This window comes from Tenrec ecaudatus, chromosome 12 (assembly GCF_050624435.1).
Source record: "Tenrec ecaudatus isolate mTenEca1 chromosome 12, mTenEca1.hap1, whole genome shotgun sequence".
In the NCBI taxonomy this organism is placed as follows: Eukaryota; Metazoa; Chordata; class Mammalia; order Afrosoricida; family Tenrecidae; genus Tenrec; species Tenrec ecaudatus.
In genome coordinates, this window is record NC_134541.1 from 25028162 (window position 1) to 25039498 (window position 11337).

Sequence of the window (11337 nt, forward strand, 5' to 3'; positions counted from 1 at the left end):
GGTCTCCAGTTCTGCGCCAGGACGTTTTCTGCCCATGAGCTTTGGCCCCCCTGGCGAACGGGGCCGGGGAGGGGGGTCCCAATAGCCAACATCACAAGGTTTTCCCCGAGTACGTGGACCGTGCCCGCGAGCCAGAGGGCACGCAGCCACCGAGGCGGGGCCCCGCCCCTCGTCTCGGAAGGAGTGAAGCTCGTAAGCTGCTGCATATGCATGAAAGGACCATGGGCCCAGGACCCAAAGCTGTGTACGATACGCCTGATTGAAAAGTCCCCGGGTCTGAAGCGCTCAACCCGTCATAATTTCGCAAAAGCATGTAGTTATGCCTAAAAGTGTTGTCTGGCCGCAAGCATTGTGATGATACCTGACGAGAGTAGCCCCATTTTGAGCCGTATAAGCAGGCATCTGCTCTAGACAGCCTAGTCCCAGAAGGGGTCCTCGGCGGGCTCGGCTAGAAGACCAAGGGGGCGTCTCCCGGCTTCCTGCGGCGTCGGCGGCGCGCTGAGGCGGAGGGTAGCTGCGGCTGAGACGGCGACCGCGACAGTGGCGCCATGGCAGGGCTCACAGGTACGGTGGCGTCGGCCTGCGGGGGTGGGATAAGAGGCCCTTAAACTGGCCGGGCTGCCATGTTGTCCCTTTGGGGTCACCTTAGGCGTCACCTGGTTCTTTACCGGGGGTTTTTCTTCGGGTACTTTGGGGGGCCATCCCTGCCCGGGGACGGGATTAGCCAGCTTGCCCCAGCCTAGGCCTTGGGGCCCCTTCCTGACCCGAGGGCGGGTAACCAGACGCCTGGGTTTTCCCTCTGGCTTCCAAGGTCAGCGCTTGCCTGTCTTGCTCCGGAATCGGGCAGGTAGAGCCCGGGACCGGGGAGCGAGACGACCCCCTCTTCGGCCCAAGGGCCCATGGCAGGAATCCCGGTGTACGAGAAGCCTATCACTGTGTCTCCACCACTTCAGTTGCCTTTTTAAAAATATCACAAGGGGCGTGGGGAGCGAGGGGAGAACTACCTGCGGGCCCGGGCCCCCGCTTTGGGGTGAGAGACGACCGACCAGCCGCGGGCGCATCTTAACGCTCTCCAACTTTACACCCAGTTTGGGCACCTGTCCCCTTTCCTCCGATAAATAAGGGGAGTGGCCCTCAAGGGCAGCTGACAGCACAGAGTGCCTCACCACCAATGGCCAGAAAAGGAAGAAGGCGGGGTAGGGGGTGGGGTGGAGGGTGTTGCCTTTTCGGCCCTCCTTCCAAACTTTCCTTTTCCTCCCAGGCCTCCGTGCCCCAACTGCCAGATGTTGGGAGACTGGGGTCTGCCCTGGGGGGGGGGGGGGGGGGGGGAGAAATGTGGCCTTTTTGTTTATAGGTTCGGATCGCATTTATCCCTTTCAGGGAACCGGTGTGCTGGGAACAGCCTCTGTGTGCCCTGCCCGACATGGCCCAGCCATCCCGTCAGCCTTCTGGACGGCAGCACCAAAGCCCGGTCCAAAAAAAAAGTTCTAGCTTAAGTGCTACTGCCAAGCGTTAGCTCTTGTTATTTTGCTTGTTTAAATGAGAAACTAATTAATATACGCATATGTTAACAGGTTGGAGGGAGGAGGAGGGAGTTGATTGGCTTCCAGCAACCCAGTTGGTTCCCTATCTGAGATTGGACCTGCTAGGGTTGCTGCCACAAACGATTTAGCTTCTTATCTGTAATCTGCTGGTTAAAAGAGGAAGCTGGAAATCTGGGTCTGGCTGTCTGCTTGTTGTTCTCCTATCCTTGAAATATACACATTCCATTTCAAGCCTGTCACTTCGTGATATACCCAGGACCATGCGCTGGCTGCCTGCTTTTCTGACTTCCTGCTCAGGATCTGAATCCTGCTGGGTATGAGCCTCATGGGAGTGGGGGTGGGGATGGCTGAGAGCACTTGGGACCATTCTCACAGAAGAAAGTGACAGCTTGCCTCTGGGGCATATAGAGGACGGGAGAGGAGACCAAGGAAGGGGACTTGCCAGACACTTGCTAGTGTCTTGGACTTGTGTGGCCGTGTGTGTGCACATGCACACAAGTTTAAAATTTGTTGGGGGAAAGAAAAAAAAAACTTCCATTGCCATGGTGTCAATTCTAACTCATAGTGACCCTATCGAGCTCAGTTGAACTGCCTCCGTGGGTTTCAGAGACTAACTCCTTACGGGAGCAATTAATCCTCATCTAGCTATTGAAAAGCAGCTTGTGGTTTCAAACAGCGGACCTTGTGGACCCACCACATCACCGGGATTCCTGGTTCCGGAAAACACTTCCAATTCTGAATCTCCTGTAGGAGTCCCGACTCCAGAGTAGATATATTAAATTTGAAAATAGATAACTCACTGATGGCTCGTGGCAAGCCCTGTACCCTTTTCCAACCTGAATGTCATAAGGTGCGGCTGTCTGTACAGTTGAAGTTCAAGAAACTTGCTGTCCTGCCCTGCCCCCAGAACAGACATCCTTTTCTTGGGTGATAATCCACACTGCACGTGGAGGTGACTGTCATGCCTATGAAAGTCATGGTACCTAAATCCTCTGGATATAACTTCAACTGGTAAAGCTAAGGGCTTTTTTCTATTGCTGGGGCTCCCACACCATTTCAGTCTCTTCCCAGCCCCTTTGGCTCTGCCCTTGATCTTGTGGGGCCAAAGTCTTGCAGGGTGGAGGTGGGGAGGCAGTTTGGGGACAGAGTTGTCAGTGGACATTCAGTGCTGTGGGCCCAACGGCTTTACAATAAAACACTAGTCATTTTCAACTCCTCTCATTGTTCTCTATCAGAACACAACACAAGCTTTGATGTCATAGCTTACAGAAAAAAATATTTCAGACAAGGTGTGTTTGCAACACACTTAGGCATTGCACAGGGATGAAAAGTGAACATATGCCTTCAGTCTTCTGGTGGACTGTGGTGGCTGCCATAACTTGGGGTTGGGTCTGGAAAGGAGAAACTGGCAGTAGACATTGTCATATTCAAGTCCACCGGGCAGGCCCCCTGGACAACCCCAGCCTGGAAATCTATCTTCTCCTGGCCAGAACCATGCTGATGGAAGGGTGGAGGAAGCCCCATAGCTGGGCTTTGTCAAGGTCTTCTGCTAAGATCCCCTCTTGGGAGAGGGATGTGGGAGGTGGAGCAGGCAGACCCTTCCCGTGCTGCTCTCCTGACTTCCTGAACCCAGTCACCTGCTAACTTGGACTGAGGTTAGAACTACTGGGGTAGTTGGCAGGCAGGCACACCTCTTGAAGGCTGTGAGGGATAGAACAACCTTCATGAGCACACAGGTTGAAACGTGTTTCGGTCAATGGGCAAACCGCAGGAACTTGGGTTAAGGCTGCCAGGATCTGGACTGCAGCCAGGAGGAAGAGGTATGGCACTGCCCGTGGATGAGTCATCTTGCATGAGGGAAGACCGCCTCGCCATTAGCGGCTGGAGTCATCCAACTAATGAGAAATGTAGTCTCCGATTGTACATCACTAGCCCAGCCCTGAGGGGTCCTGATTGTCACATTGGAGTGGCAGAATGTTTCTAATATGTTGGAGTTTATAGGGATTGTAACCAAACTAAATCCATTGCCACTGAGTTGATTCTGACGCATTGCAACCGTACAGGACAAACTGAAACTTCCCTTTTTGGGTTTCTGAGACTATAAATCTTTTTTGGGACCATAAAGCTTCATCTTTCTCCTGTGGATCAATTCTCGGGTTCAAAATGCTGACCTTTGCAGTTAGTTGCAAACCCCGGATTCCATTTTACCACCAGGGTGATCTTTGATGGAGAGGAACTGAAGCTGGTGACCTGACCAGATCCCCTGGTTTCACTGATGGCAGAACCAAGATCAGAATTAAGCCACGGCTCCTCTCCCCATACTTTTCTGATCCACCTCTAGAACAGTGGTTCTCAACCTTCCTAATGCCGTGGCCTTTCAATACAGTTCCTCATGTCATGGTGGCCCCCCCCCCCAACCATAACATTATTGTCGTTGCTACTTCATAACTAATTTTGCTACTGTTATGAATTGGGCAACCCCTGTGAAAGGGTCGTTGGACCCCCAAAGGGGTTGCGACCCATAGGTTGAGAACCACTGCTCTATAAGGTGCTGGTTGGATTGAGAAGTTACGAGGTTTGCTTAAAGGAGAGAAGCATGATCAGACTCAAGGGAACAACATAGTTTGTGTTCCACAAGTGTTTGTGACAGCTGCGACTTAGGGATTTGATGAAATGGCAAGGAGAAAGACTTATGGCTCTTCCTTGCTCTTGGCCCAGGAACAGCTGTGTAGTGACAGGGACACATAAAACCAGAGATGAGGTTGAACAGGCAGCAGGGCCATTGGGTGAGGCAGTCAGCTGACCTCTTGTAAAAAGAACCCTAAGTCACTGAGAAGCTGGAGAGAGGAAGAGAGAAGTGGAGAGCTGAGCAGCCTACCCTCCCACGAACACAGCAGGCGAGAGCACTAGGCTAGGGTTCTGGTAAGTGCCCCCAAGAATAAGAGGGCAAGTGTGGGGAAAGAAATCTAGTAATGGGGAAGATGGACAGAAGAGGGATTCTTGGGGGCAGCTGGTGGGGGCAGATCCTAAGCAGTAGCAAAGCTAGGCAGGATGCCCTTGTGATTCAGGTATGGTTTATGGGGCTTATGGGAATGGTCTTGGGGGCGAGAGGGTGCCACACCCTATATCGTGCCCTTTACTCTAGCCACACTAGTGCCCACCTGTTCAATGCTCATTTCCTTAGGGCTCCAGGAGTGACTGGTAAACAAGACTGCTTATCCCAGAATCGGAAGGATGCACCCACCCCTGAGGAGGAGGAAATGGTCCTTTATCTCAGGACAGTGTTGAGGCAGCACTGGGTGTGTGAGAGCCCGTTTTTGTTGTTGCCACCCCCTCCTTTCCTCTAAGCAGTGTGACACGGTGGGTCTATCAGCCCACTCATGTAAGTGTGAGACGCAAAAGAAGTCACCACAGACAAGTTTTTGCTGCGCCTCCACCACCCCACAGGGTCTTGGGACACTGCGAGATGGGGGAGGTTCTGGCTTTTATTTTTTTGTAGAGGCGGTCCCTAACCTCCAGGAGCTTACAATCTAGCCGGGGAGACACAACTATGCACATTTAAACAAGCAGTACATTTAGCGACTACCACACTATTGACTACAGCTGCGTGAGACCAGGGAAAAGCAAGATCAGTGAGGGGCTATGGGCTCGGAGAAGTTTTTTTGTTTTTAGTAAAGCTGGGATTCGTTTATTTGTTGAGTAGGTCCAAATCAAGTGACACATTTCTTGGGGGGGGGTTGGCTTAGGAGGGGGTGAAGTAGGGCGCAGAGAGAATAGGGAATGGAGGGAGCAAAGGCTTAATGCGCATGCCATAGGCAAAGACCAGCCAAAGGACCCCTTTCAGCCTAGCTCAATCCACACCCTTCAGTCCAGCCACACGGGCACGCAGAGGGAGCCTTCTCAGCATGGCGATTCAGGTCTTCGCTGGTGGTGTCAGAATGTTCATCCTGCTGGTGTGTGGTGGGGCCTCTTGGCATGGCCATGGCCGCGGGGCTTGGTGGTTCTGTCCCGACTTGATCAGAATGCTGTGCCTTGGCCCAGATCTCTAGGGTCTGCTCCCCCATCCCCATCCTCCCGCTGCCCCACCCCTTAGTGGGAGGGTACAAGGGGCTTCGGAAAGGGTCTGGTATCGTCATCGTTGTCGGTGCTGCTTCTCCGGAGCTCTAAAGGCCCCTCACTGGCCTTGGCATGTGCTCCTCTGGCGAGGGAGCACAGGGGACCCCCCATTCCTGCGCGGCACTGGTTCCCATGCTGGCCTAGATGCACAGGAGCACCTGATGACACGGCCGCCCAGGGGAGGGGGCTGGGGCCTCAGTTCGGGGCCCGCTGCCGGCGCTCCCCCAGCACCTGCCGCCCGGTCCTGGTCACCGTGTACGCCAGCTTCTGCAGGGAGTACCTGAACACCTGCGTGAGAGATCCAGGACCCGCCCTTAGTGGAGAGCACCAGTGGCATTTCCTGGTGCTGCCATGCCCGCCCCGCCCCCGCCCCGCCCCATGCCCCATGCCCCATGCCCCGCCCGCCTGTCCGAAGTAGGCCGGAGAGGCGGGCACGGGCGCAGCTCGCCCACGAGTCAGGGCAGCTGGAGGCTTTCCAACTGTGCTGAGGGCTGCGTGGCTGCAAGCCAATTGGACCCACAACTTAGGTATACCTCACTTCTCGCAATGTGCTGTGTCCCTGGAGGATTTCGAAAAGCGAATCCTACCCAGTAAATGCAGCATTCCAGGAACACCTTGAAGGAAATAGCGATTCCTGTGGCAAAGAATCCCTTTCGCAGGGCATTTCCCTGTAAAGGGTTCTTGTGGGGTGCGCAATGGACCTTTTCTCTGATTTCCTTCTTTCTGACACAAAGCACTTTGCGTCTTATTTTAAGTGCTTTTTCTTTTTTTGGAAGCACTTTCTTCCCCTTTTTCCTCAATTTTGTGGTTTGTGATTTTTCTAAGCGCCTTTGTCTGATTTGGATTTTTTGTGTTAGCTCCCTTTTGTGTCTAATTTTTTGTGCGTTACAATTTTATCTAATGTATTTTGTCCTATTTTTCCTGCAATGCGCGTTTTTGTCTCACTTTTTTCTACGAGGCACTTTTTCTAATTCGTCTCTTCCAAAGTGCTTAAAAATTTCTGAGAAGTGCCCTTTTCTAACTTTTTCTTTTTACTCTAGTCAAGAGCTCTGGTTTTCGAAAAATTCCCTGCAATGCGTAATTTTTTACAGGAGAAAATGTTCCCTAATTGAGTTGTAAAGTCCTTTCGCAAACGGAGCGTCCCGCCTCCCTCCTGGGGTCCAGTCTGTCTGGGTGTAGCGGGTTTTCTTACCGCGTCGGTCGCTAAGAGCCTCGGCGATCATCCGCGGCGGGCGCCCGCCGCGCCCCGAGTCTTTGTTCCCGGCTGGCCGCGGGCGCACTGGGGAGGGTCTGCGCGACTAGGAGGGCGCAGGGAACGGGTGGGGTGCGTGGTGCGGGCAGCGCCACTCGGGCAGGCAGGGATCGCGGCAATTGGGACAGGATGGGTCCGGGAGGCGGCAATCGCGACGCAGACAGGCTGGTTCAGGCAACGCGTTTTGGGGGTCCCTCTCCCACCCGGAGCCCGGGCATCCTTACCTGCAGCAGCACGCGAAAGATGTACCAGCCAATGATGAGTAGCTCCGCCGAGGCTGCTGCCACTGCCGCCATGATCCCGAGATCGGTGGATGGATAGGTGGTAGAGCGCGGGCTAGTGGTTCGCCGAGGTCCACTGATCGCACAGAGTCCCGCTGTTGAGCGCACTGCCGCAGCTGCTGTAGCCGCGCCTTAAGTACCCACCCGCCACCAAAGTGCGCATGCGCGTAGGGGGGTGTTTGCGGGAGGGGTGGCGGGGGGGACCGGAGGCGGGGGCGTTTTTCATTTCCCGGGAGAGGAAGGAATAATACATCTGTTCTTTCCACACCGACCCCCGCCTCCTGTGCTCCATTTTAACCCCCTTCTAAAACATTCCGCTTCGCCCGCGTTTAAATGTTGGTGTAAAAAAAGAGGGTTACAGCGTCTTCGAGGAGGGTCTAGATTAAGGTAGAGAGGGTGTGTGCCCCGGTGACCAGGCGCCCATTCCCCCAGCTTGCAAATTCTAGTCGTAGCGAGGAGTACTGCTCTGGACTCCACCGTGGGCACAGAAGACAAACCGAACTTTGAGAAGGGTCATCTGCTCCTGAAAACGAAGCTAGCAGGCGCAACACAGGCAAGCTCCCACTTAGCGGGCGCTTCCCGATTATTCCATCTTTAAAACCCACATTCTCTGTTTCCTGCGTCCCAGGGCGCGTACCCCTTCCCGCCTTAGGGTAGCAAGATTAGGATCAGCGGCGGCAGCAGCGACTATTGAAATGGCATTGCGCTCCGGGTACAAAAATGGTAATCCACCCAGCGGGAGAGATAGGCGCCTTTTGTGCAGCCGCCGGAGGCGTTTTCTGGGGAAGAGATACGAAATGCGCTTTGGGATGGTTTCTGCTGGGCAGGTTTAAACTTCTTGGCTACCCCCTCCCTGGGGCCCCCTCAGCTAGCGCAGTTCTTCCTACCCTTTGCGCTGGGCGGCTGGCGCACAGAACCATTGCCCGCCGCCGCTGCTGCTGCCGCCGCCGCCGCCGCCAAAGGGTTGTGGTGGCCGATAGTCCACTTCTCTAGCGGTGGGCTCCGCGCAGAGCCTCTCCGCAGAGCTTGCTGGAAAAGTAGAGCGGGGTTCCAGCAAGTTGCTTGGCGCGGGGGCCAACTGGCATTTGCCCATATGTGGATGGGAAATTAATTTTGATTAAAAAACTCAGAGGTCAGGCTCTGTATAGTGCCAACAGCAGATCCTACCGCGGTCAGTTTGGACATGACATGATGTTTTTTTCTACATTGACTTTCGAAGAAGTTGGCAGGTTTGGGCAAAATGAAAGGGGGCTATTGGAGACTGCCATTTTACACCAAACTATGGGATGGTGCTGCTGGTGGCACTCTGCCGTGCTCTCTGAACCGCTGTAACTCTCAGCGTGCCAACCCAACTTCAGTGAGAGGCTAGCCTTTAAAGCTGCTCCTTTCCCACTGGGGACCCTGCACGGAGTCCATGGCCACCTGATGGCAACCTCAGGGCGGTATTGTGGGGCCTGGGCCCCTTGAGAACGGGCTGTAGCCCCAGGAGGCAATACATGATCTCTGCTGGGCAGAGCCCAGGCAAAGCCAGCCCACTGTGGGTACCATGCCAGAGCCCTCCCACTGAGCCCCCAGAAACTCAGGGGACAACACCTTAGGAGGGTCTCCAACCCATAACTTGGAGAGGTGACTCCAGGGGTGTGCCGGGTGGAAAGGGGAGTCACATATGTTGTTAACCATGATCCGTTTTCCTAAATAAGTATACATTCTGTTCCTGTTTTTTTTGTTTGTTTGTTTGTTTGTTTTGGTTTGGTTTTTGTCTGTTTTGTGTCTGTCTGTTGTGTTGACTTTTCTCTTCAGGATATCTGCTGCCTTGGTGATCCTGGGCTGACAGCCAGAGAGCACAGCGGTTCAGCTCCTGCAGAGTGAGGGTTGGAGAAAGCAGAGGGCAGCTGCCTGCACCCGCTGGCTCCCGTCAAGTCGGTCCCTGCAGCGGTGCCCGGGGCCTTGGTGAAGGCCCTGCCCAGGAGAGATCATGTACTGCCTCCAGTGGCTGCTGCCTGTTCTCCTCATCCCCAAGCCGCTCAACCCCGCCCTGTGGTTCAGCCACTCCATGTTCATGGGCTTCTACCTGCTCAGCTTCCTCCTGGACAGGAAACCATGCACGATCTGTGCCTTGGTTTTCCTGGCAGCTCTGTTCCTCATCTGCTATAGCTGCTGGGGAAACTGTTTCCTGTACCACTGCGCTGATTCCCCGCTTCCAGAATCGGCGCACGACCCTGGCATTGTGGGCACCTAACAGCCCACATAGCTAGCTTTCTAAGGAAGCAGAAGACGGGAGGAGAGGCATTGACCTAGATCATAAAGCATTGGAGTTTAAAATCCTGCAGCCCTGTGGGTACCACATTCCTGACTGCGCCTTTTTGGCCTGTGATGTTTTATCCTTATAATGTGAATGCTGGCACTGACCGGTGCTTTTAATGTAGAGTCCTATAGTTGTGAGTGGTCTTGTGGTTTGTGTTCTGTTCCCATCTAGGTTCCAGCTGTCAGGATGGTCACTCCCCTCGCCTCATTCCTGCGAGGAGTCTGTGCCCATCCTGGCCGAGGACCTCGGGGTGACCTAGGCAGATAAAATGCCCCGCCTCTTTGTCACCCCTGTGGAGCCCTTCCTTGTCAGGGTCTTCTTCCTTCCCTTCCCACAACGTTATCCACTCCTTAAGCCCTCCCCGAGTTTCCTGTTATCTCTCTCCTACCCTTTCCCTGTTTGGGGAGCACCTGCTTAAGACAGGGCTCACTTTGCACTTATCTCGAATTTGAAGAGATTGCTGATGCCCGAGAGCCTCGCTTTTTCACCCGTTTCCCCCTTCCGTCCCCTCATCAGCTGTTTTGGCTGTTTGTTGTCCATAAATTCCAGTATTTTCTAGAATTCATTTTTCAGAAAGAAGCAACCAGAAGTTGTTGCTCTTTCACTTGAATATCCAGGTCTATGACTTCCCAGCTCTGCCTCACATCCCTTGCCCTGCCCCCGTCCTGAGGAGCGGGGCTCCCGAGCATGCTCTGCAGGGTTGAGGGAGGGGTGGTGTGTTCCCCTACATCCAGCCGTCCCAGTTGAGTGAATGGGAGAGTACATGCGTGTCTCATATCGCCCTTGATTTGATCCCAATGATAGATGTTTGGATATTTCTGGTGTGCCCTGTGTATGTGTGCGTGTGTGTATAAGTACATGTGTATATTCCTTTTTGAGAAGCTTTATTGAATCTGTTGTTTTGAGGTTTAGCAATAGCTAGTTCTAGTGGGTGCTGCTACCGTTTTTTCTTTAGCATGGGGATTACAGCGTGACCGGCACACTGGGCCCCGAGGGGGTTCAGACACGACCGAGTGCTGTGACCCAGAGTCCTCGTTCTGCACACCGCGACTGTACCTATGAAGAATGCACAGGAAGATTCGGTGACTGGCAACTTGCGTTCCCCTTTCTGCGCTTCAGTAACAAGTACCAGCCCAGGGAGCTTTTGGTCTGGCCCCTACCCTGTGGGCTTTGGCATGGGCGTGCTCCAGTCAGAACCATCCTTCTTCCTCGGGCCTGAAGACGGGGAGGGAGGTGGGCTGGCCGAGGACAGAACTGGAGGCACTCCATCTAGGGAATGAGACCGTGAGGCCCCTCTTGTGAAACATTTGGACTGCTATTCTGAAGCTTTTATTTCTGGTGTGTTCATTGCACAGCTGTTTGAAATGTTTAATAAAGCTTTATAAACTTTACTCTGTGGTTTCATGCGACTGCAGTCCATTTGGGTTGTGGTGTTGGGTTTCTAAGTTGGTGGGGATAGGGACAGCATGGAGAGGCTGATTCCTTGGCGCCACAGTACCTTAGCCTGAAAATTTGATATGCTCTCTCTTGAGAGCAGATGGCAGGGGTGGGGTGGGGGTGCAGGAGCAGCGAGCAGAAGGGAGTCCGAAAAGTTTTCAGAGATGAGACATCCGAGTTTCTCAGCTACCATGGCTCTTCGCCTGAAACTATTTCCCTCCATAGGAGATTGGAGTAACTGATCTCTTGACAAACAACCTAAGACAGCTGGGGCTATGATCATCAGGGATTTTTATGGTATTGCTTTCGAAGTAAAAATAAAGTGAAATCCCTTATGGCAATTCAAGTGGAAATATAAATAAAGGCTGGCCAAGCAACCCTATGGCTAGAAGCTCCAGAGGG

General features: G+C 53.7%; 2 protein-coding genes across 3 annotated transcripts; one reads left to right on the top strand and one right to left on the bottom strand.

The window, feature by feature from the left end:
• The first annotated feature begins 420 nt into the window (after window positions 1-420).
• Window positions 421-10889, top strand: BLCAP (BLCAP apoptosis inducing factor). Its single transcript, XM_075528771.1, has 2 exons — window positions 421-564; window positions 8994-10889. Exon 2 carries the CDS (start codon window positions 9169-9171, stop codon window positions 9430-9432), a length of 264 nt encoding a protein of 87 aa, XP_075384886.1. The 5' UTR covers window positions 421-564; window positions 8994-9168; the 3' UTR covers window positions 9433-10889.
• On the bottom strand, window positions 4976-7287 carry NNAT (neuronatin). Of its 2 annotated transcripts, none has more exons than XM_075528773.1 (3): window positions 7137-7287; window positions 6199-6274; window positions 4976-5948 (listed from the first exon to the last, which is right to left on the bottom strand). In XM_075528773.1, the coding sequence occupies exons 1-3, from the start codon at window positions 7206-7208 to the stop codon at window positions 5719-5721; spliced, it is 378 nt and encodes a 125-aa protein (XP_075384888.1). In that variant the 5' UTR covers window positions 7209-7287; the 3' UTR covers window positions 4976-5718. The 2 variants fall into 2 exon arrangements, with proteins under 2 accessions (XP_075384888.1, XP_075384887.1); XM_075528772.1 differs by having other exon boundaries at window positions 5714-5948; window positions 6194-6274.
• Window positions 10890-11337: the final 448 nt, after the last annotated feature.

Excerpts from the sequence above, each read along its gene's own strand:
- NNAT (XM_075528773.1), bottom strand. The coding sequence starts at position 7,208 with ATGGCGGCAGTGGCAGCAGCCTCGGCGGAGCTACTCATCATTGGCTGG. Across the intron at positions 6,275-7,136 it reads TCTTTCGCGTGCTGCTGCAG|GTGTTCCTGGAATGCTGCAT; the intron begins GTAAGGATGCCC and ends ATTTCCTTCAAG. Across the intron at positions 5,949-6,198 it reads GACACAGCACATTGCGAGAA|GTGTTCAGGTACTCCCTGCA; the intron begins GTGAGGTATACC and ends TCTCTCACGCAG.
- BLCAP (XM_075528771.1), top strand. The coding sequence starts at position 9,169 with ATGTACTGCCTCCAGTGGCTGCTGCCTGTTCTCCTCATCCCCAAGCCG.